This window comes from Bos javanicus, chromosome 19 (assembly GCF_032452875.1).
Source record: "Bos javanicus breed banteng chromosome 19, ARS-OSU_banteng_1.0, whole genome shotgun sequence".
NCBI classification, from domain to species: Eukaryota; Metazoa; Chordata; class Mammalia; order Artiodactyla; family Bovidae; genus Bos; species Bos javanicus.
The window spans coordinates 20,195,694-20,216,768 of NC_083886.1; the positions used below are offsets into that span (position 1 = coordinate 20,195,694).

General features: G+C 41.5%; 1 protein-coding gene across 7 annotated transcripts in view; it reads right to left on the reverse strand.

Annotated features, from left to right (window-relative positions):
• NF1 (neurofibromin 1) overlaps positions 1-21,075 on the reverse strand; it is a 323,089-nt gene that overhangs the window by 243,687 nt on the left and 58,327 nt on the right. For 4 of the 7 annotated variants that reach the window (XM_061390462.1, XM_061390465.1, XM_061390463.1 and 1 more), the window contains exon 1: positions 14,377-15,017. The exons of 1 other annotated variant lie outside the window; for it this stretch is intronic. In XM_061390462.1, the coding sequence (XP_061246446.1) occupies positions 14,377-14,901 (525 nt within the window). In that variant the 5' untranslated portion in view covers positions 14,902-15,017. Of the gene's footprint in view, positions 1-14,376; positions 15,022-21,075 lie in introns of those variants that run through there. 2 more of the 7 variants (XM_061390467.1, XM_061390466.1) reach the window with 2 other exon arrangements.

Consider the following 21,075-nt stretch of genomic DNA (forward strand, 5'->3'; position numbering starts at 1 on the left):
TGAGAGCCTAGGGTTCTGCATCAAAGTTTACTCATTAACATATAAATGACAGACTTCAGCGACTGATTTTTCATTCCCAAAATATCCATTTAATTCCTTTTCATGAATTCGAATTCTCTATAGATTCTCCACTTTTTCTTATATTTTCTTTAGCATATTACGGTTAAAGTCCCCATCTGATAATTTTAATTACCAGGCAGTGCCAGGTGTCTCAGTGGTAAAGAACCTGCCTGCCAATGCCAGAGATGCAAGGGATGCGGGTTCAATTCCTGGCTCCGGAAGACCCCCTGGAGAAGGAAATGGCAACCCACTCCAGTATTCTTGCCTGGAGAATCCCATGGACAGAAGAGTCTGGCGGGCAACAGTCCAAGGGGTCACAAAGAGTTGGGACACGACTGAGTGACTAACACTTTCTTTCACTTTCTACTTCTGTTATTTATTTTTCTTCTGGATTATGGATCACAGTTTTCCACCTTTTCAAATTTTTAGAAATGGCTCACTGCACACTGGATATGGTAAATGAAAGAGCCTCAGAAACCCCAGAATATATCTTCCCAGTGAGCATTCTCCATCTACTCTATCACACAAAAGGGATGAGAAAGAACAACCATTACAATCTATTTCATGAACTGAAATGTGTCAGGACTATGCTGAAGTTTTAGCAAGATGCAGTTCACCTCTGGTTTATTCTTTTTCTTCAGTCTGTGCCCAGAATCAGCAAATGTTAGCAATTCTCTTTTCACCTTACAAAGGGCTCTTCTATATCTGGAATTTTTTAATTAATTAATTTTAATTAACCTAGTCATCATTACTTCTACAGTCCTCCAATATTTTTTAAAATGCAATTTTAAAAGTTCAGTTTTTTCTACTTGTTGCAGTGGTATAGATGACCTACTAAATACTACCCAGCAGCTGAAGTCTCCGTGCAATACCCTAAGAGTCATTCACAAGCCCAGACACACATCAGAATGACCTGGGGAGAGTTTTTTAAACTCTAGAACTCAGAGATAATCAGTTGTCGTTGTCACTGTTGTTGTTCAGTTGCTAAGCTGTGTCTGACTCTGTGACCCCATGAACTGCAGCACGCAGGTCTCCCTTAGATGTTCTGCGTGGTCGGGAAATCCGTACTTTTAACAAGAGTCTTAAGTGATCCCAGTAAAGCTGACATTTCTAAAAAAGCTAATGTGGGAGTTCCATGGTGGCCTAGTGGTAAGAATTCCAGACTTTCACTGCCATGGCATGGGTTCAATGCTTAGTTGGGAAACTAAAATCCTGCAAGTTGCCCAACATGGCCAAAAAAATAAAAATAAACTAATGTGCCTGTTTCTCCTCTCCCCCCATCCCTAGCAGAGTACTGATAAGGACATTTGACAAAGAACATAGACTACACATAACAAACAAACCAACAGATGAATATAAAAAGTTAAAAGTTCAGAATCACTAAAGACTTTGAAGATGCTAAAATAAATATGTAAAGGCTTCATATATTAAATATATCATATCTTATATATTTATATATTATAAATATATTATTAAATGTATTAAATATACTTAATATGTTAAGCACATTAAATATATACAAAAATATATTAAGATCAAGATGACGAAGAAGGAAAGACAAGAATCATTAGAGAAGAATACATGGTATAACACCAACTGGGCTTCACTGGTGGCTCAGTGGTAAAGAATCCACCTGCCAATGCAGGAGACACGGGCTTGGCCCCTGGGTCTGGAAGATCCCCTGGAGAAGGAAATGGCAACCCACTCCAGTATTCCTGTCTGGGAAATCCCCACAGTCCATGGGGTTGCAAAAGAGTCAGACACGACTGAGCGACTAAACAACAACAATATAATACCAATAGGAGACTGAAAATAGAATTATACAATTCAATTTCACTTCTGTTTTAGCAGAAAACAATATTATTTTCAAATTTAAAAAGAACATTTTTGCCAGCCATCAAAACACCTAAAATACAGCATAAACCCCACCTATCTGCTTTATCTCAAGTCTATATGAATTAATCCAAGGGTAGAGATGAAAATTCTGAAATGTCACAAGGGGAGTGAACTTTGAGAACTCATGAAAAATAAGGCATCAGACTAGGAGTGAGAAGAGGGTGCCTCAAAATGCAGGGATGGATAAAGGTGAAAAGTCACTTCAGGACTATGACCTTAATTTAATGTCAACACCCAAATAATTCTAGGACTGATTACTATGCAGATGACTTTTAAGCACTTAAGAGAAGGAAGCAGCGTTTACTAATAACGAAATCTTACCTTCCTGAAGCAAGTCTACAGACTACCTTCACAAACATTACCTCAAATCTTCGGTTTGCAGAGCCCTATGAAAAAGGGCAGGCAGCACCGTGTCTCCTCCCAACCCTCACATTCACTCTTCAAAATACTCAGCTTGACTCTCACCCAGGTTAACTCACTCCTCAGCAATTAGGACGCAAACTCAAGTCTTCCCCATTGAGTACTGTCTCTCTATCACGAAGCTCTTAAAGTCAGCATGAGTTAAGAATAAGTCATGCAGAAATGAGAATTGGGATTGCTTCAAAATAATGAAGAGAAGCTGAGCAGGAAATGGGTAGGAGTATCGATGAAACAAAACTAAGTAGAAGCCGGGTAATGGGTACATGGGGCTTCATTTATAATCATCTATTTTTGCACATGTTTAAAACTTTGCATAAAAAAGCTTTTTTTAAAAAAATACCCATGCACACGCATGCTCTTTGTTAGGTTAACTGTACCAGTAATCAGATGAATACCAAAAGTACAAAGCACCTGAAGCTCGGCAATTTTTAAGCCTTCTTTTTTAAAGACTCAAATAATACCCTCAGATACAAAAACACTTAGAAAAAAGATGAAAAATGATATGCCTGAATACTGACCACCAACTGCACCAAGAGAAAAAAGCACCATGACAGTGAAATACTTAATGGTGTGTTCTATAAAAAACACCATTACCTTCCTGAAGCAAGTTTACAGACTTCTTACCTTCCTGAAGCAAGTTTACAGACTACCTTCACAAACATTACCTCAAATCTTCGGTTTGCAGAGCCCTATGAAAAAGGGCAGGCAGCACCGTGTCTCCTCCCGACCCTCACAATCACTCTTCAAAATACTAAGCTTGACTCTCACCCAGGTTAACTCACTCCTCAGCAATTAAGACGCAAACTCAACAGGACGTCACCCTGTTTATTGTCACCCTGTTTACTGTCACCCTGCTTATTTATCTTATGTGCAGAGTACATCATGAGAAACGCTGGGCTGGAAGAAGCACAAGCTGGAATCAAGATTGCCAGGAGAAATATCAATAACCTCAGATATGCAGATGACACCACCCTTATGGCAGAAAGTGAAGAGGAACTCAAAAGCCTCTTGATGAAGGTGAAAGTGGAGAGTGAAAAAGTTGGCTTAAAGCTCAACATTCAGAAAACAAAGATCATGGCATCCGGTCCCTGCGATTCATGGGGTCGCAAAGAGTCGGACACGACTGAGCGACTGATCTGATCTGATCTGATCTATAAAAAATAATTGAATGAATAATATACTTGGGGGGGGGGGGGACAACCCTGAGGAATACTTAAGATTTGTCTTCAAACATTTTTAAAGTAAAAAGAGAAACACTCTAAAGCGTTACAGAGAAGACAATTAGGAACAATGAATAGAAGACTTTAGGAGGCCAAACTTTTCTACTCGCCCCACTCTTCCTTGAGGCTCATGACTCATGTGCTACTCACTACAAACTTTGTCACTATCACCTACCAATTTTCTAGATACTTCCCCCATCATCAAAACAATTTGAGTCCTGGCTCAGTTTTTCCTCAACTTCACACATCGACCACCATCCAGGTTAGTGTTGCTTGATAAAATACAGGACTCCCAATTAAACCTGAATTTTCAAAAAGGTATGAGTAGTATTTTTAGTATATCCCATGCAATAATTGGGAAACATTTATACTAAATATTCATTGCTTATCTGAAATTCACATTTAACTGGGCATCCATTATTTCTATTTGCTGAATCTGGGAACCCGGATCTAGGTGACTTCAATGTCAAGGTGGACCACCTATCCAGCATCTGATCCTCAACGTTCCTTGATCTCTGCAATTCTAGAGACTAAAACCATAACAAAGACGTTGTCTCCAAATCCAGCTGAATCCTTAACACTGCCCAGTACTGTTAAACGTCCTTAAACTGCACTCTCTCTCTCTCATTTACTCCAACAGCTGTTATAAACCAAATCCACTGTTTCCTTCTCTGCCATCTCAGTCTCTAAATTCACCACCTGAATTTAGATCCCATTCTTCTTCTACCTCCTATGGTACTTCACTGTATATTTCCCTTTATTATATTCTTCAACTGCTCCTACTAAAGCATAAGCCATTAGATGCAATTACATTCATCCAAAACCTTAAACGAGGGTTTCAACATTTTAGTAAGACATGCAAGAACCTACATGATTGACAGCTCAGTCCAGGCTTCACTTTCTGTCAAGTTCTCCCTGACTGCCCAGGCTAAATTAAGGGCTCCTCTTACCCACTCCCATTGTATCCTATACATTCATCGTAACATTCACCATAATTTTCTTTTCATTCTTCTCTCTTACTAGACTTTAAGGTGTGAGAGTTTACGGACCTGAGAGTTGGACTATAAAGAAAGCTGAGCACCGAAGAATTGATGCTTTTGAACTGTGGTGTTGGAGAAGACTCTTGAGAGTCCCCTGGACTGCAAGGAGATTCAACCAGTCCATCCTAAAGGAAATTAGTCCTGAGTAGTCATTGGAAGGACTGATGGTGAAGCTGAAACTCCAATCCTTTGGCCACCTGATGCAAAGAACTGACTCAATGGAAAAGATCCTGATGCTGGGAAAGATTGAAGGTGGGAGGAGAAGGGGACGACAGAGGATGAGATGGTTGGATGGCATCACCTACTCAATGGACATAAGTTTGAACAAGCTCTGGGAGTTGGTGATGGACAGGGAAGCCTGGCGTGCTGCTGTCCATGGGGTCGCAAAGAGTCAGACATGATTGAGCAACTGAACTGAACTGACTGAGAGATTGAACAGTCATCTGTCAGGGCTCTTGCAGAAGTGGATTTAAATAATCTCAGATTCCTTCTAACTGTAACTAATCAATTAGTGACTAGAATTATTTTTTCAGTCAGAGGACTGGCTTAAAAAAAAAAACAGAAATCAATCTATTTTAAGAATTAGAAAAGTTTTAGACAGTCAGATTATATTTTTCCTGTTTAACAGATCAAAGAAATAGCTCAGAATTGAGATTTACATTAATATAGCAAAGGTAGTTTGTGTCAAGGCAGAAACCAGAGCACAGGTCTTCACTGATCTTTGTTGCCAACATCTGACCAAAACAACACCTTCTCTCTCTCCCATTCCCTACTGCAAATTCAGTTATCAGAGGCCAAAAATTGAAACATAACAGGAAATACAAACGGCTCTTGTCTTTCCCACTTAGTCCATTACCCAAAAGGAAGATGATCTGCTTAGAGAATAAAGGCAAAACATCTTCCCAGCCCTGAGCTGGGACAGAAGTGAAAGGCACTGATGAGGACAAAAGATTTGGAAAGGTACTCCAAAAGACAAAGTGAACGCTGTGAAAGTTGTTGCTGGGGGTGAGGGGTTTCAAAAAGCAGACAGAGGAAGGAAAGCAGATGGGCAAAAAGAAAGACAGACTCAGGAATCCAACAGAACAAGGCACTCAAATCCAACCGAAGGTTAAAAGGGTGCCTTCCAATTTGATCAAATCCTCAATGGAATGTTCTTAAGAGTATGAAAACCAACTTTACAAAACTTAACTGTGAAATACCAGATAAAAGAATCAAATAAAAACATACTGTCATATTTATAACTATACATTCCTGTTGGTATTCTCACAAATTCTACACTCTCACCTTCAGAATTCAACTCACTTCACCTAAAAATCTGCGGTGAGTTATAAAATGTCATAAAACTAAAAATAAAAGGGGAACAATGTTACAACTTCCACTAACAGCCTGAAAAGTTTTGATAAGGTGAAAAGAATGATAAACAATGAAATCAGTATACAATGCTTAAAAGGTATGTCTAACACATGGCCAACCGAAAAAAAGATTTCCATATGAACTCTCTTATGAACATAAAAGATTCTCTCTTAAGAACATAAAACATGTTATTTTTGAGTGAAGAAGCAATAATACTTTCCTCTCTTTACATATTTGTGCTATCTGTTCACAAAATTTAGACCTTTTTTGTAAAGCTCTATTTATTGGAAGTTACTGCTCTAAGGATTAAGACACCCACACTCTAGTTTAAACTCAATCACATGTCATATGATAATGAACAAGTTGCTTTGCTTCTCTAGCTTGTTTTTCCACGCATTATAGAAATAATAATAATCACCAAACTATAAAGAAAAGAGAAAAAATGCTGCACAGGATAATAATTATGATAATACATTTTTATGATTATTTACAGCTTCCTTTCACATAAAAGATTCATACCCAAGACACTAAACAAGCCCATGATGTAAGTAAAGCCAGGTATTACCCCCAACTTACAGATGCAACCAGAAAACTCAAGTTCAGAGAGGCTGACTTGCCCAAGGTCACACTGAAAACTGCTCAGTATACTGTGTAGTAAGAGAAAGAGCTCTTGACTGTCATCACAAAATTGAGACAGTAAGAGGGGTTTTCTCATGCCCAAATTACTATGAGGACTATCCAAGGCTAGCTGTCAACAATTAGATGGAAACGGGTTGCTTGAGGTCCTTATGACCCATAATTACCCACAAGGCCATCATCTGGATATAAAACTATGACTGAAAATAAATTAAATAAAAGTCCTTTAAAGTAAATTTCTAAACGTCCTGCTATTTAGTAAATATTCATGCCTCTTGCACTAGACACAACACCCTGCTTGGGGGATGTGAAGGGGAAGGGGTAAGAATATCACAAGAAAAAGTTTTAAGTTCTCTGAAATTCAACAGGCTAAGACACTCCAAACTATAATATATGAATAGGGGCAGGCAACAGCTTGCAGACTGTAGGGGCAACCCTAAGCCAAACCAAAAGAGTGCCAGGCTGTGGTTTAAAGAAAACATGCAATCTGGAAGTCTGCACCTCAAGTTACTGCTACTGCAAAGTAATTAGTACCATTTATAGCAAAAATATGTAAAGTTTAGAGGATAATTCCAATTCTTCATTATAACAGGATGGCATTCCATATTACCTTGGGGCTTTCTTAACAGAAGCCCTTTTGATGATATAGTCAATGGTTCAAAAGCCACTCTCAGAAAACCGAAGAATATAACTATATATCTCAGCCATATAACATCTGAAGTGGTCAAATCTGCCATCACTGCAGGTACCTGAAGAGAGTTTACTGGAGGCACTATCAATTCCAGTTATTTATATTGTACAGTGTTAAAATTCTCTTCAGCACAACCTCTGAGTGTACTCTGTTTACTGAAGGCTCTACCACACAGCATGAAACAGGTATTTTACTGCTGAAATCTTAAACTTCATTCACAGTCATCACAATGTAAAAACACCTTAACTTTTCTATTCTTCAAGGTCAAAACAAAGTTTGTCTCATCTTTCCCTCTCCACCCCCAAGAAAATGGGGTAGTCTAAAAGATGTCAGACAGAATAAGCCAATGCTTTTTATAAATTCAAGTCAATCCTCAGCAAAGGAAGAGCTTAAGATGCCTATATTCTACTTCAGTATTGATTCTAAGCCTTTTAACAGTTTAAGCTGACCACAAACCTCCCCTTCTACTTCTTCTATAGAACATTCTTCTCTTTAAACTTCCTTTAAAGAATGAGCTTTCCTATCCCTCCCCGTCCACTGTCTTATATACACACAGATACACACAAACCCCCCAATGAAGAGTAGACTGAGACCTAGGGAACACATGTGCAAAGCACATGTTTTTAATTAATACAAGGCTCACCCTGCAAAGTATGTTGCTATAATGCAACAACAGAGAGTCTACACAGGACCTCATAACACCAAATTTGAAAATAAAACAAAATGCCCTACAGCAGTCTGCGTAAAGAATAAAGATGCAAAAATAAAGCATGCTTACAGTTGTATCTCTAACCTTTGCTTTAAGGACAAAATTCTCCATGCTAAACACATTCAAAAAAAAAAAAAAAGGCAGCAGATTTAAGACTCTAACATCCTATTGGCCAAAAGTGTCAAATAAAAAGTGTAGCAATATTTAAAATCTAATAAAACAATATTAAATCTAATATAACAAGCCACACAACACTTTATGACATTTTTCTATTACACTTTCCAAACGTGAACAGCCATCTATTATGTATGCCACAAACAGATGATAAAGCACGAAAACAGATTACAGTCATTCGTGGTAGGTTACCTAAGGACCCTCTCAGTACCCTAAGCATTTGTTAATGATCACTAAACTGAGGTATATATTGGACAAGGTACATAAGGGGGAACATCCAGAGACTAGTCACCTTCCTTTATTTGGTAAATATACAATCATCAGTCAGCTATATAGAAAATGTATAAATTTTACATTTGAATAATCTTAGTCTTTTCAAAGCATTTCACATTCATTATCTTATCAGTTCGGTTCAATTCAGTCGCTCAGTCGTATCCAGCTCTTTGCAACCCCGCGGGCTGCAGCACGCCAGGCCTCCCTGTCCATCACCAACTCCCAGAGCTGGCTCAAACTCATGTCCATCGAGTAAGTGATGCCATCCAACCACCTCATCCTCTGTCGTCCCCTTCTCTTCCTGCCTTCAATCTTTCCCAGCATCAGGGTCTTTTCCAACGGGTCAGTTCTTCGCATCAAGTGGCCAAAGTATTGGTGTTTCAGCTTCACCATCAGTCCTTCCAACGACTATTCAGGACTGATATCCTTTAGAATGGACTGTTTTGATCTCCTTGCAGTTCAAGGGACTCTCAAGAGTCTTCTCCAACACCACAGTTCAAAAGCATCAATTCTTCAGCACTCAGCTTTCTTTATGGTCCAACTCTCATATTCATACATGACTACTGGAATAACCATAGCTTTTACTAGACGGACCTTTGTCAGCAAAGTAATGTCTCTGCTTTCTAATATGCTGTCTAGGTTGGTCATAGCTTTTCTTTCAAGGAGCAAGTGTCTTTTAATTTATCCTATCAGATTACTGCAAAAAATTTTCCTTATGCAGACTTGACACTAAAAGTAAGTGACAAATTCAAGATCACAAAGGTAGTCAATCAGATCTGAAACTTGATTCAAAAATGCTAGCTCTGTTGGAGGAAATATAAATAGGTACAAGTTCCTCCTTAAAGCTTTCTTTTGTTAAAAACCTATTCCCAGTTAAAGTATCACTTATAAGATGGAGGCCACCATAAACACTAAATTATTAATAAAATTCAGTTATTTGCATTTAAAATAAAGCCAAATTACCACTCCTGTTAGCCAGTCTACCTTTGAACCAAGAATCATATGAAAAACATTCCATCAATGACTCAATGTGTGCTTATAACTCTGCTGGGCCCTGGGGTGACTATTAGTAGAATTCTCACAGAGAGTTCTTGCTTTTCAGAAAGTTTACACTCCATTTGATAAAAAAGAGAAGAGAAAAGAAAAGAATGCTAAGCTATGTTCAATCAACCCTTCCAAGGGGAGACACCTTAAAGGGTGTTTCTGTAGAACCTGAGGTGACAAGCACATGAAGAAGTGAGGACGCAGTGAGTTTAGTCTATAAAGACTTCATGGGAAAAATGAAGCTCGAGCTACCCATTTAAGTGTGGACAGGAATTAGAAAAAGATAAAAGAGGAATAAAAGCATTTAGGCAGGGGCTGGTATAAACAGAGGCAGACAAGCAGCAATAAGCTTGACATACACAGTAGAGACTGAGCCAGCTTGCCTGCGACATAGGTGCACAGAGACAAAACGAGAAAATGTTAGGTAAATTAAGTGGGGTCAGCTCCCCACAGACCATTGTGGCACAGGGAGATGCTGTTAAAAGTATTAAGGTCATCAAATATTTAAACTAGAAAGAAATCTTACAGATTTTTCTAGTCAATTCCAAAAAAAAGGAAATACAGGATCCACAGAGATCTAATGGCTAGTATGAGGACTGAGGCTGTAAAGAGCAGGACAAAACTCACACCTTCATTTAGGAACTGCAGTTCAACGGTGGGCAGCACCATATGACAAAAAATGCACATCTGTCCAAGGGTGAAGGATGGATCTGCAAGCATACATACAAGACAGCATTGTGCCTTGGGAATTCGAGACTGGTTTCCAGGGGCAATGGACCACCACAGTGGCATTACAGTTGATCAAAAAACCACTGTTTTGCCAGAAGGCATCACTTTCAAGAAAGCAGCAATCCAGAAGGAAAGCAAGAGGCAGGAGCTAGTTTTTTCATAGAGTTACAGAGGACATAGGTGGATAAACGAGAGGCGGCAGGCATCTGGCAACAAAAGGAAAAAAAAGACGGATCTATACAGAGAAAGGTACAAGACCAACCAAACATTTAAGAGAAAAGAAATCTTAGTAAGTTTGAAGGCGAAAAGGAAGGAGCTCACATAAAGAAAAACTCAATTAGATGCTAAAGGTGGGAAGAGTGAGGGAGCACAGAGAACTAATTGAGGACCAGTTGGAAATCGTTTTTAAAAGATGAGTTCCAGAATAAATAAGCAATTTTTTCTCACTCACCATACCCTTTGCCAAAAGAATATTCATTTTCAACTACTCATAAGGCCTTACAACAATGGCAGACCAGGCTTTAAGAACAAGGCTAAGGAGTTTGTTTTTTTTTTAAATCCAAAGCAACTTCAAAGTTTTACAAATCTATACGGCCAATTAACATGTAGTCTGTTACTTCAAAGACGCTTGCCAATCATTTTATAACATAAGTTTTATACCACATATTCAAAGAACATTCTGATTAGCATTTAATTTACAACCACCAATAAGTTAGTATTAAAAATTTTTAAATCCGAGTTTACTCTCTAATATGTTCTTTAAAAATGTTATTTTTTGGCTTTTTATATAGCGCTTTTACTTGATCAGATGTGGAAAATGTATATTTACAACAAATCATTTGATGGTATCTTTCTCAACTTCTTAAAACAAAAACCTGCATATAACCAGTTTTTCTATACTCCCTTTCAGGAACAAAGTCCTACAGAAATTGGGCATATGAAGCTAGGTGAGGCAGGTAAGAAGGTTCTCTCTAATTTAAGTAACCTGGCTAATGAGCCACAAATTAAAGCTACACACCCACACCTAAAATTGCTAATTTCAATTTAGAAACTTACTATTTAGCACCCTACAGGCAGGTTAAGGAGCAGCAGAAGATATAACTTTACACATTCAGCTTTCTGGCTGTCTACCTTCACAAGTTCCATCCCTAATCAAAGTAGTACTTACTTTTTAAATCGTTAGGAATTGCTCAGTTGCCATAAATACTAGGCTTAGGTGCAATGTTATTTTACCCACTTGGAAACAAGGACTTGAGCTCACAATGTCAAGATGGAACACTACCACTGTTTAATCTGTGTCTACTGCACCAAGTTGCTGAGCAATACCCATCAGAGTACAATAGGTAATCAACAGTGGCTAGTAAGACATTTCTGCTTTTATCACCACAAATATTAGAAGTCTAACTAAAACATCAACTCAATCATAAATAGAGTTGCCATCTTTAGACATGCACATGCTCTCTGGTTCTTAGCTTAATAAAAAGTCTTAGCTGTAATAAAAAGCAGCAGCTTGACTCCCCCTGGACCCAGTGAAACAAAGTACAGACAATATATTCAAAATTTAAAACTTTCAGACATAGTTGAAATACTGAAGACTCTCAAATATCTCTCACTACATGTAGGTTGTTTTCCCCCCTCAATATAAATGTAAACTCTTCCCTCCTAACTATACTTTTGGATTATTAAAACAAATCCTAGAGATACTTACCAGAAAAAATTATTCCTGATTGTCCAGCATTCAATACTTTTCATACTGAGGCTCTTATTATTAGGTCTGCTATGCGACCTTGAAAAGTCACTTAACCACTCTGAGCCTCAGTTTTTCCCACCTTCCAAATTCAAAGTAAACTCTAATTTAAACATTTATTAATTCCATAATAAGTTAATGTCTACAAGTGCCTTACGTTAAACACCAAAACCCTTATACTTTGACATCTCAAAGTCAGTGGGCTTTAACCCTGTAAGGGAAAAATGTGAGGAATAATTTGTCCTATGGATCTTTCTCTTTAATAACAATATAAAAGTATAGTTTTTTAATGCTTGTTTAAAATTCTTATGTCCTTAATTGTTAACCGATGGTGTGAGTCTGATTCCACAATATTCATAACAAAGCAAACAACAAAGTACAAGGTCTTTCAACACTGGGGACAAAAAGAAGGAAACATTTACTTGCATCATTGGACATATAATCAAAATCATTCTTCTTTTAAAATTTAGAAAACTATGTTTTCAATATGTGACAGATAAGCCTAGAGATCAACAGGTAAAAAGTAAAGAAATAAAGTTTAAAAACTGGAAAAAAAAAACTTTTAATTTAAAAAATATTGGGAGGGAGGGTGTACCTATGGCTGATTCTTGCTGATGTATGTATGACAGAAAACCACAAAATTCTATAAAGCAATTATCCTTCAATTTAAAATTGTTTAAAAAACTGGCAACAATAGTTGTGGTGTGAATCCATCAAATTCCTGCATCCAGATTAAAGTATCCACACAGTCTACCTTTGGGAACTGTGTGCCTTTTAAATCCTTTTTTAAAATTACACAGAGAAAGTCTTTTCTATCAAGTTTTAAACGTAAGGCTCTTACAATAATACAATCCAATATATGTGGTCACATTTCACTCCCTCAAATAGATTAGCAGTACAGTGGTTTACATACTTTTTGGTCTGGAAGCATAAGGATAGGTGAAAGAACTTCAAGTCTCTGACAGCTTTGTAATTCTCTTTTATCTACGTAGTTTCTTCTCAAATTTCCTCTCAATTCCTCTGCCTATTCCTAAGTATCATTCAGATAGGTCAGAAACTGTTTATGGATCCACTCAGCTCCCAAAATCAGTTTCATGATTATATCCAGTAAACAAAATAGACTGACTCAATCTCAAGCAGTTCCTCATCACAGGAAGTTCATCCTAGAACTGCAGCTACAAAAGCATTCTTCTAAGCGATCCCCAACTACTAAACAGCAACACAAAGTTAAACTAAATCCTACTGACAAAAGGCTCCGGGTGGATTCATTCTGATCAGCCCCAGGAGTCTGTGGCTCAGGCAATAAAAAGGGACCTCCTCAAGCTAGGTAACTTTTTCCCTCCATCTCAGATATTCTCAATGCAAGTTCTCTTGTCAACTAAGAGGTGCGAGTTAAAAAAAGAAAAAACAACGACAACAGAACACTAGCAGAATTAACGGCTTCGGGACCACTTCCCAGCTGGCTTTGCTGTTGTCAGTGGTTCTGATGCAGTTTCCCACTTTCCTTTCACTCTGCTCCCCCTTAATCCTCAAGATTCCCACTCCAGAAAGCAATATTCACATTCTCAGACTGCTGGGCAAAACATAAAAGGGGAAACTGCAACTACCAAGGAAGGGGGAAAAAAAAAGGAAAAATATTTCAGAAGCAGGAGGGAACCAGAACCATGGTTTCCACTGCAAAGGGCAATGTAAAAGCCAGTCTGGTCTTATCAAGATATGGGGGGCGGTTGGTGGGGGGACACTCGTGTGGGGCATCAAAAAGATGTGCAGTGTGTGCAGTTGGAGCTCTCCGGGCGGGCCGAGACGATGGAGCAGAAAGTAAGAAAACCTGTGTTTCCCTGCTTTCTTCTACTCTTCCCCCTCCAAGAGAGGAAGCAGAAGAAACTGGGGGAGGGGCGGGATGTTATCTTTCTCCTATTGGGGGTACACAAGAAGGGCCTTGGGGTTCGTTCAGTTACTCACTCCCGTTTAGGAGGTCCACTGAGGGAAGAGGAAACCCCTAAATGTTACCCACCTCCGTTCACAAATAAAAAAGTAAGGCGGGGGGGAGATGATTAAATCCAGATGGAGAGCCCCTGAAAGCGCCCCCAGGTCACTCATCCCTATTAGCAAGCGGAAGGGCTGGGATAAAGGGGATGGAGGGTCGGAGGGGTGGTCAGGAAAAAGGCCCCACCCCCCGACTGAGGAGGGAGAGGGGCGCCCAAGACACCAGCCGTCCCCTCCTTGCCCGCACCTCCCCCCTAGGCCACCCCCTCTTATCCCCCCAAGCCTTTCCTCCAGAGCCCGAGGCAGCTGCGGGGGAGGCGGCCGCTCCTTCCTCCCCTCACCCACTCGGTCCCCACCCCCACTCCGCTCCCACCTCCCGCCCGCCCCGGGCCCGTTACCTGCTCGTCGAAGCGGCTGACCACGGCCTGGACCCATTCCACCGGCCTGTGCGCGGCCATGTCCTCCCCGCAGCCGGGGGGCGGCGGAGGGACCAGGCGGCCGGCGCCCAGGGCCGGGAAGAGGGCAGGGAGCGGGGGCTGAGGTGAAGGAAGAGGCGAGGAGAGGGTCTGAGGAGTGCAGGCTCCGAACGTTCCCACGGGGGTGGGGATGGGTGGCCTGTGCCCGGTCGGGAGGGGGAGAGGGGAAGGGGGCGTTGGCGAGGAGGCTGGGGGAAGGGGGGCGGGGGAGGGGGGCCCGGGGAGGGGAGGGGGCCTCCTAGTCGCTCTCCCCACTAGCGCCGTCTCCCCACAGCCATCACAGTCCGAGACGCCGCCATGACACCCCACCGGAAGTGGGATCCTTTCCACGGCCCGGGGAGAGGGAGAGCGAGCGAGCTCGAGATTGAGAGCGCGGCTGGGAAAGGGGAGGGGGAAGCGAGAGGGAAGGGGGCCTGCGGCGCATGCGCCCGCGCCGGCCGGTTTCATTAATGAAAAAGTGAGTCCTCCTGGAGGTGACGTCACCTAACTCCTCCGGGCCCGGAGGCGCGCGTCCCTCATCGCCTCCGGGCTCACCTCGGCTCGGGCTCTAGTTGCAGCCGGCCAGAGTCCGAGCCCACCCGGGAGCATCCGCTCCCATCTCACCACCGCCCTCAGCTCCCGGTCCCCCGCCGGCCTCCGAGTTTGGATTGCTCCCGGATTGGAAGTTAGGGCGCCCTGGGGCTAGCATTTCTCCCTGCACGCAGATCTTTGCCGCTGTTTTCTGGGGAGCTGTGCTTTGCCTTAAGTCCTCGCAAAAAATAAGGCACATAACCTCAGGTTTCCAGGTCCTCCGTAGCTACTATAGCCTGCTGAGTAACAGGAAAAAGTAAGGTCAAGGGAGATTAGGTAGATGTTGTTGTTGTTGTTTTTTAAACGTCCTCTTAAATCCCAGTGGTAGACCCAGTGGCAGTCAAAGTACTCAGACTCCGGAATCCCAGTCTACACTTCCTCTGCTGAACTGATGGGCACCCAAGTTAAAACTTTTGCGCATTTGATAATAGAAAGATTTAGTTTTCCACTATCCTCAAAAAAAACCTTTAAGGGCTTGGCATACATTATTAATTGAACACATTTATCATCTTATTTAACTCTTTCAGCTAGCCTTTCCAATAGCTCTCATAACTCTCATGAGGCTGGGTCGCAAGAGGTTGGTGATATGCCTTAAGTCATAGAGTTGGTTGGTGGGTGGCAGTCAGAATGCAAACCCAGGTGCTTTGACCCCAAAGACAATAGAGACAGATTATGGCAGAGTCGGACACGATTGAAGTGACTTAGCATGGCTCTTCTGAAACAAAGTCCTTCCCTGTGCCCCCAGTACCAGAGTTGAAATGATTTCGTGTGGAATTGGGTCATGATAGTTTTCCAGGTAGACGATTACATCCAAAACGATGGGTGATCTATCCATATCTGACATGAACTTCAGAGTGAGTTATTTTTAAATTCATCTTACTAAATACACTTTACTTAGGCTAATGTTAAAGTGAGTTTACACATTCTGGAGCACATCCTGATTAAGAGCCAGTGAGGCCACACAACAGGATACTAACTGGGTGACAAGGTAGAGTGAAACCAGAATTTTACTTTTACCATAGATAACGCACAAAGCCAATAGCACATATACAGAGAGATACATCTGTGAGAGAAATTTCCAATTTCTGCCGGCTGGTGACTGTCCAAAATACATATTAAGTTAATTAATGTTTCATTCCAATAGAACAAGAGGACAGGGTCTGGATGGTTCTTTTGTCCATTCTTTAAGAATACAGCATGAATACTGACTTAATTTATTTTAGATGATGTCAGAAATGATGCTGACAATGTGGACAAAAATGATCAATATTAACAATGTCCATCTATGGGTTCCTCAATTAGGACCCTGGAGAAAGCTCTCGCTTATACTCCCAAGAGCTATCTCAGTGCCTCCATATCAGTGCCAAACTTCCAGACCCACAGTCTATTTTTCCTTTTCTCATTTGTTGTTGTGTTTAGTCGCTAAGTCATGTCCTACTCTTGTGACCCCATGGACTGTAACCCACCAGGCTTTTCTGACCATGAAATTTTCCAGGCAAGAATTCTGGAATGGGTTGCCATTTCCTTCTCCAGGGCATCTTCCCAGCCCGGGGATAGAACCCATGTCTGCTGTACTGGCAGGTGGATTCTTTACCACTGAGCCACCAGGGAAGCCTCCTTTTTTCATACTTCCTCTGAAAGTCCCTAATTACTTTCCTGTTGGCATGGCTTTTTGCCTGAGCATTACTCTCATCTTTGCTAGACTGGGTATAAGTGCCCAACCTCTTGACTACCTTGGTCTCTGTGACATTCCATTGCTAAGATCCCTCTATATTTCCCTTTCCTCTTCTTTGGTTCCCCTAACTCCCCATTCCTCTCTAATTCTATAGTGAGACACCCAAACTTCAGACCTTTGCCCTCTGCTCATTTTGCTTTACGGGCTCCAGCCAGCATGTCACTGGGCTTAGTCACTCAGTTGTGTCTTTGCAACCCCATGGATTGTATCCCACCAGGCTCCTCTGTCCATGGGGATTCTCCAGGCAAGAATACTGAAGTGGGTTGCAATGCCCTTCTCCAGAGTATGTCATTAATTTATCCGAGTCAACACTGGTTATCCTGGTGCCTCCCATGAGGGCCAAACCACTCATTACACTTGGAGGTGTAGACTAAAAAACTTCCTCTCCAATCAAATTCATTCAGTGCCACTGAACCAATATTAAGTGTCCAAATGTCTACTATATGTACCATGCATAGTATAGTAGGAACTCTAAACAAAAATGCCAAAGAAGGTCATACACAGATACTGTGGTGAACTATAGAGGCACCTCCCCTTCTGTAAAGGAGCAGCAGTCACTCCACTCCAGTCAATCCCTGCCCTGCAACAATGTTGACACAGTGTTGCTAGATCTTCTGGTTACTCAAGAGAAACCAGAGTTCTGAATTTACATATTAACTCTTCCAATTTGTACATAGGGCCAGCCAATTCACTTTTTTAAAAACACTGTGCAGTCAAAATACCTCTGCGTTCTGAATTAAGCCCACGGGGCACCAGTTTGACTAGCTCTGGTCTAGTAGGAAGACATGGGCTTCAGAGCCGAATAGAATTAGATGTGTATCCTAACATCCCCTATTCTGTACTGTTCTACACAAGAGGCTTTTAGGAGAACTAGTGTTTGGTATGGTTTTAAATGCATCTCTTTGAATCATGCTGTTTTTCACTCAGGCAACAATCTGATTTTTTTCTTCCAACTCTTCAAGAGGAGCCTTCCCCCAATTTCTTCCCTCTCCCCCACCTCCAGCAGGCCAAGGAGCAAGCAACTTCTTAGGACCCAGGCGCCCATTTCCCCAGCTGCTGGTGGCCAACAGCTCTCAACGGAATCCCTTTCCAGAAACTGCCCTCACAAGAGAGCTACCTGGAGCAGACAGCCTGCACAAATGACTGGGAGATGCAACCTCATGGTAGAACCACCCAGGGCCCTTCCCACTCCAGAGTTCCCTTAAAGGATCAGCAACCAAGGGGTCAGCTGAGGCCTTGTCTGTGACTGCATTTAGTCCAGCTTCTCTTTCTGCTGAATCCTACCCTTTCCACTCCTGTATGGTGTTCATCCTAAGGTTTTTACGTAGAGTCCTGCTTGCAAGTCTCCATATCAGAGTGGGTTTTCCAGAGAATCTGAACTAAACCAAAGAGTCCCTTGAGTGTGGTCTGATCCAGTGGGGCTGAATTGCCCGCTGGTGAGCTGGCAGTAGGGCCTCAGGTGAAGCCCCAGTAGACCCTGGTACAACTGTTAAAGCCCTCAGCAGCTGTGATAGGATGGGGGTATGGAGCGTATTGATAATGTTAGTGTGAGAATGCACCGGTAGATGCAATCTCTCAGGCATCTTTAAAATCTGGGGAAAAGAGCAGTTTAAGAACTATGGGATTGGGTAGCTATTGATAGAGTAAATCTTTGCCTCAGGAAAAGACAATCCAAAGTTGAAGGTGATTCATCACCAACTAAAGGCTAAGGATGAAAACTAGAGTACTTCCTTAGCAGCATATAAATGAGATGGGGGAGAGGGAGGAGGCAGAAAAAGCTCAGAATCAGGCCCAGGACCGAATTATCAGAGTAGAACTACCAAAAAATTGAATTCTCAGCTCTGCCAAGTCTGCAGTGGCAACGACAGGGCTGCAGTGGGGAAGAAGAAGGATCCTGACACTTCAGACAGAATATCTGGGTCAATGCACTTAAAAACTTTACAACCCCACATCACCCTAAACACTGTGGGTTTGTCAAAATGCCCCACCCCACCTTGCTTGAAAATGAAGTATCTAGGAGACTTTCCTGGTGGTCCAGTGGCTAAGACTCTGAGCTTCCAATGCAGGGGGCCCAGGTTCGATCCCTGGTGAGGGAGCTAGATCCCACATGCCTCAACTAAGACCCAGTGCAGTCAAATAAATATATTTTTAAAGAAAAGATAATGAAGTATCTACCTTGCAGAGCAACACATATCCTCCTCAGGATCTATCTGTACTTTTCCTCTGGTCTACCAGACCAATAACTAAAGTCACAAGATAATCTGAGTGAGAAAATGCTGGAGCTGCCAAAGGAGGAAAGGTACTATTCATTCTGAAAGAGCTACAAGACCTAGCTAGCATATATATACTTGCAGAAGCTGGGAATATATATATACACACACACATATATATATATATATAGGGTCAGGTCCCCAGGGTGCTGACTGGGGAAGGGAGGAGGAAGAGGAGGGCATAAGGCCAGACAAAGCAGAGTTTACTGATATGAGCATCTTCCTGTTCTACAGTATTTTCATCCTGGCAAGAACCTCAGGAGCTAGTGCTAAAGATTGCTAGGATAGCTCTAGGGAACTTGGAGAAATCAATGGTCCACATTAGGCGAAATACTGACAGAAAGACTAGAGCTTTTGTCTGCAAAGGCTACTGTCTGCAAGGCAGACAGTAGAAGGAGGGAGCAAAAGACACAGGGAAGTGGCCATGCTAGAGGGGATAGACTATGTGGTGGTGGTGGTTTAGTTGCTAAGTTGTGTCCAACTCTTGCGACCCCATGGACTATAGCCCGCAAGGCTTCTCTGTCCATGGGATTTCCCAGGCAAGAATACTGGAGTGGGTTACCATTTCCTCCTCCAGGGGATCTTCCCAACCTAGGGATAGAACCCACAGCTCCTGCATAGCAGGCGGATTCTTTACCACTGAGCCACCAGGGATTCCCGATATACTATGTACATCATACCAACTGACTACATGCTGCCACTAAGCACAAGGAACCAGGAACCCTCTGGGGGAAAGGACTCAGCCTTACTGGTATACTCTTCTCTACAGGTCTGTGTTGATGACAGAAGATACTGTTACAGAGCTGGGCTCCCTCATAGCAATGGGCCTAATAAGACCTTGAAGAAAGAGAGACCAAGTGGCAATGTTTAACCAGCAGAAATTAAGTGCCATTGTTAAGAGAGGTGAGATTAGCGTGGCAACCAGAGGGGCATGACCTACAGACAGCTATGGAGAGAGTTAACAGAACACTGTGTACTTAGAGGAAATGAGGGCACCAGGGTTCATTGTGTAACCTTTTATTTTTTTTTAATTCAAGTACTAGTGGTAAAGAATCCACCTGCCAAAAAAAAAAAAAAAAGAATCCACCTGCCAATGCAGGAGACATAAGAGATGTGGGTTCAGTCCCTGAATGGGGAAGATCCCCTGGAGGAGGGTATGGCAACCTACTCCAGTTTTCCTGCCTGGAGAATCCCATGGACAGAGGAGTCTGGTGAACTACAGTCAATAGGGTTAGAGTCAGACACGACTGAAGTGACTTAGCATGCATGCACAGTTTATTTACAACATTGTGTTAATTTCAGATGTACGGCAACGTGATTTGGTTATATATTTTTTTCAGATTATTTTCCATTATAGGCTATATTAAGATATTGAATATTGTTCACTGTATTATTCAATAAAAGCTTGTTGCTTATCTATTTTATATAAAATGGTGTGTATCTGTTAATCTCATGCTCCTGATATAGCCCCCTTCCACTTTGGTAATCATAAACGTGTTTTTTATGTCTGTGAATTTGTTTCTCTTTTGTAAGTAGATTCATTTGCATTATTTTTATGATATATAATATTTGTCTTTCTCTAACTTACTTCACTTAGTATGATGTTCTCCAGGTCCATCCATTCTGCTGCAAATGGCAATATTCCATTCTTTTTTATGGCTTAGTAGTATTCCATTATATATGTCTGTATGTGTATATATATCACATCTTTATCCACTCATCTCAGTGGATATTTAGGTTGCTTCCATGTCTTGGCTATTGTGAATAGTGCTTCTGTGAACATTGGGGTGCATGTATCTTTTCAAGTTTTCATCTTTTCTGGATATATGCCTAGGAGTGGGATTGCTGGGTCATATGGTAGCTCTATTTTTAGTTTTTTAAGGAACCTCTATAATGTTTCTCCTAGTGGCTGCACCAATTCTGTGTACACCTTTTAAAACTCAAGGATGAATGAGGAGAAGTCTGAGGGACGCTGTCCCCATAAAAAGTCACAATCTTCTGCCTAGTTTCTGGATCTCAGCCAGTGTTCAGATACAGAACCTAACG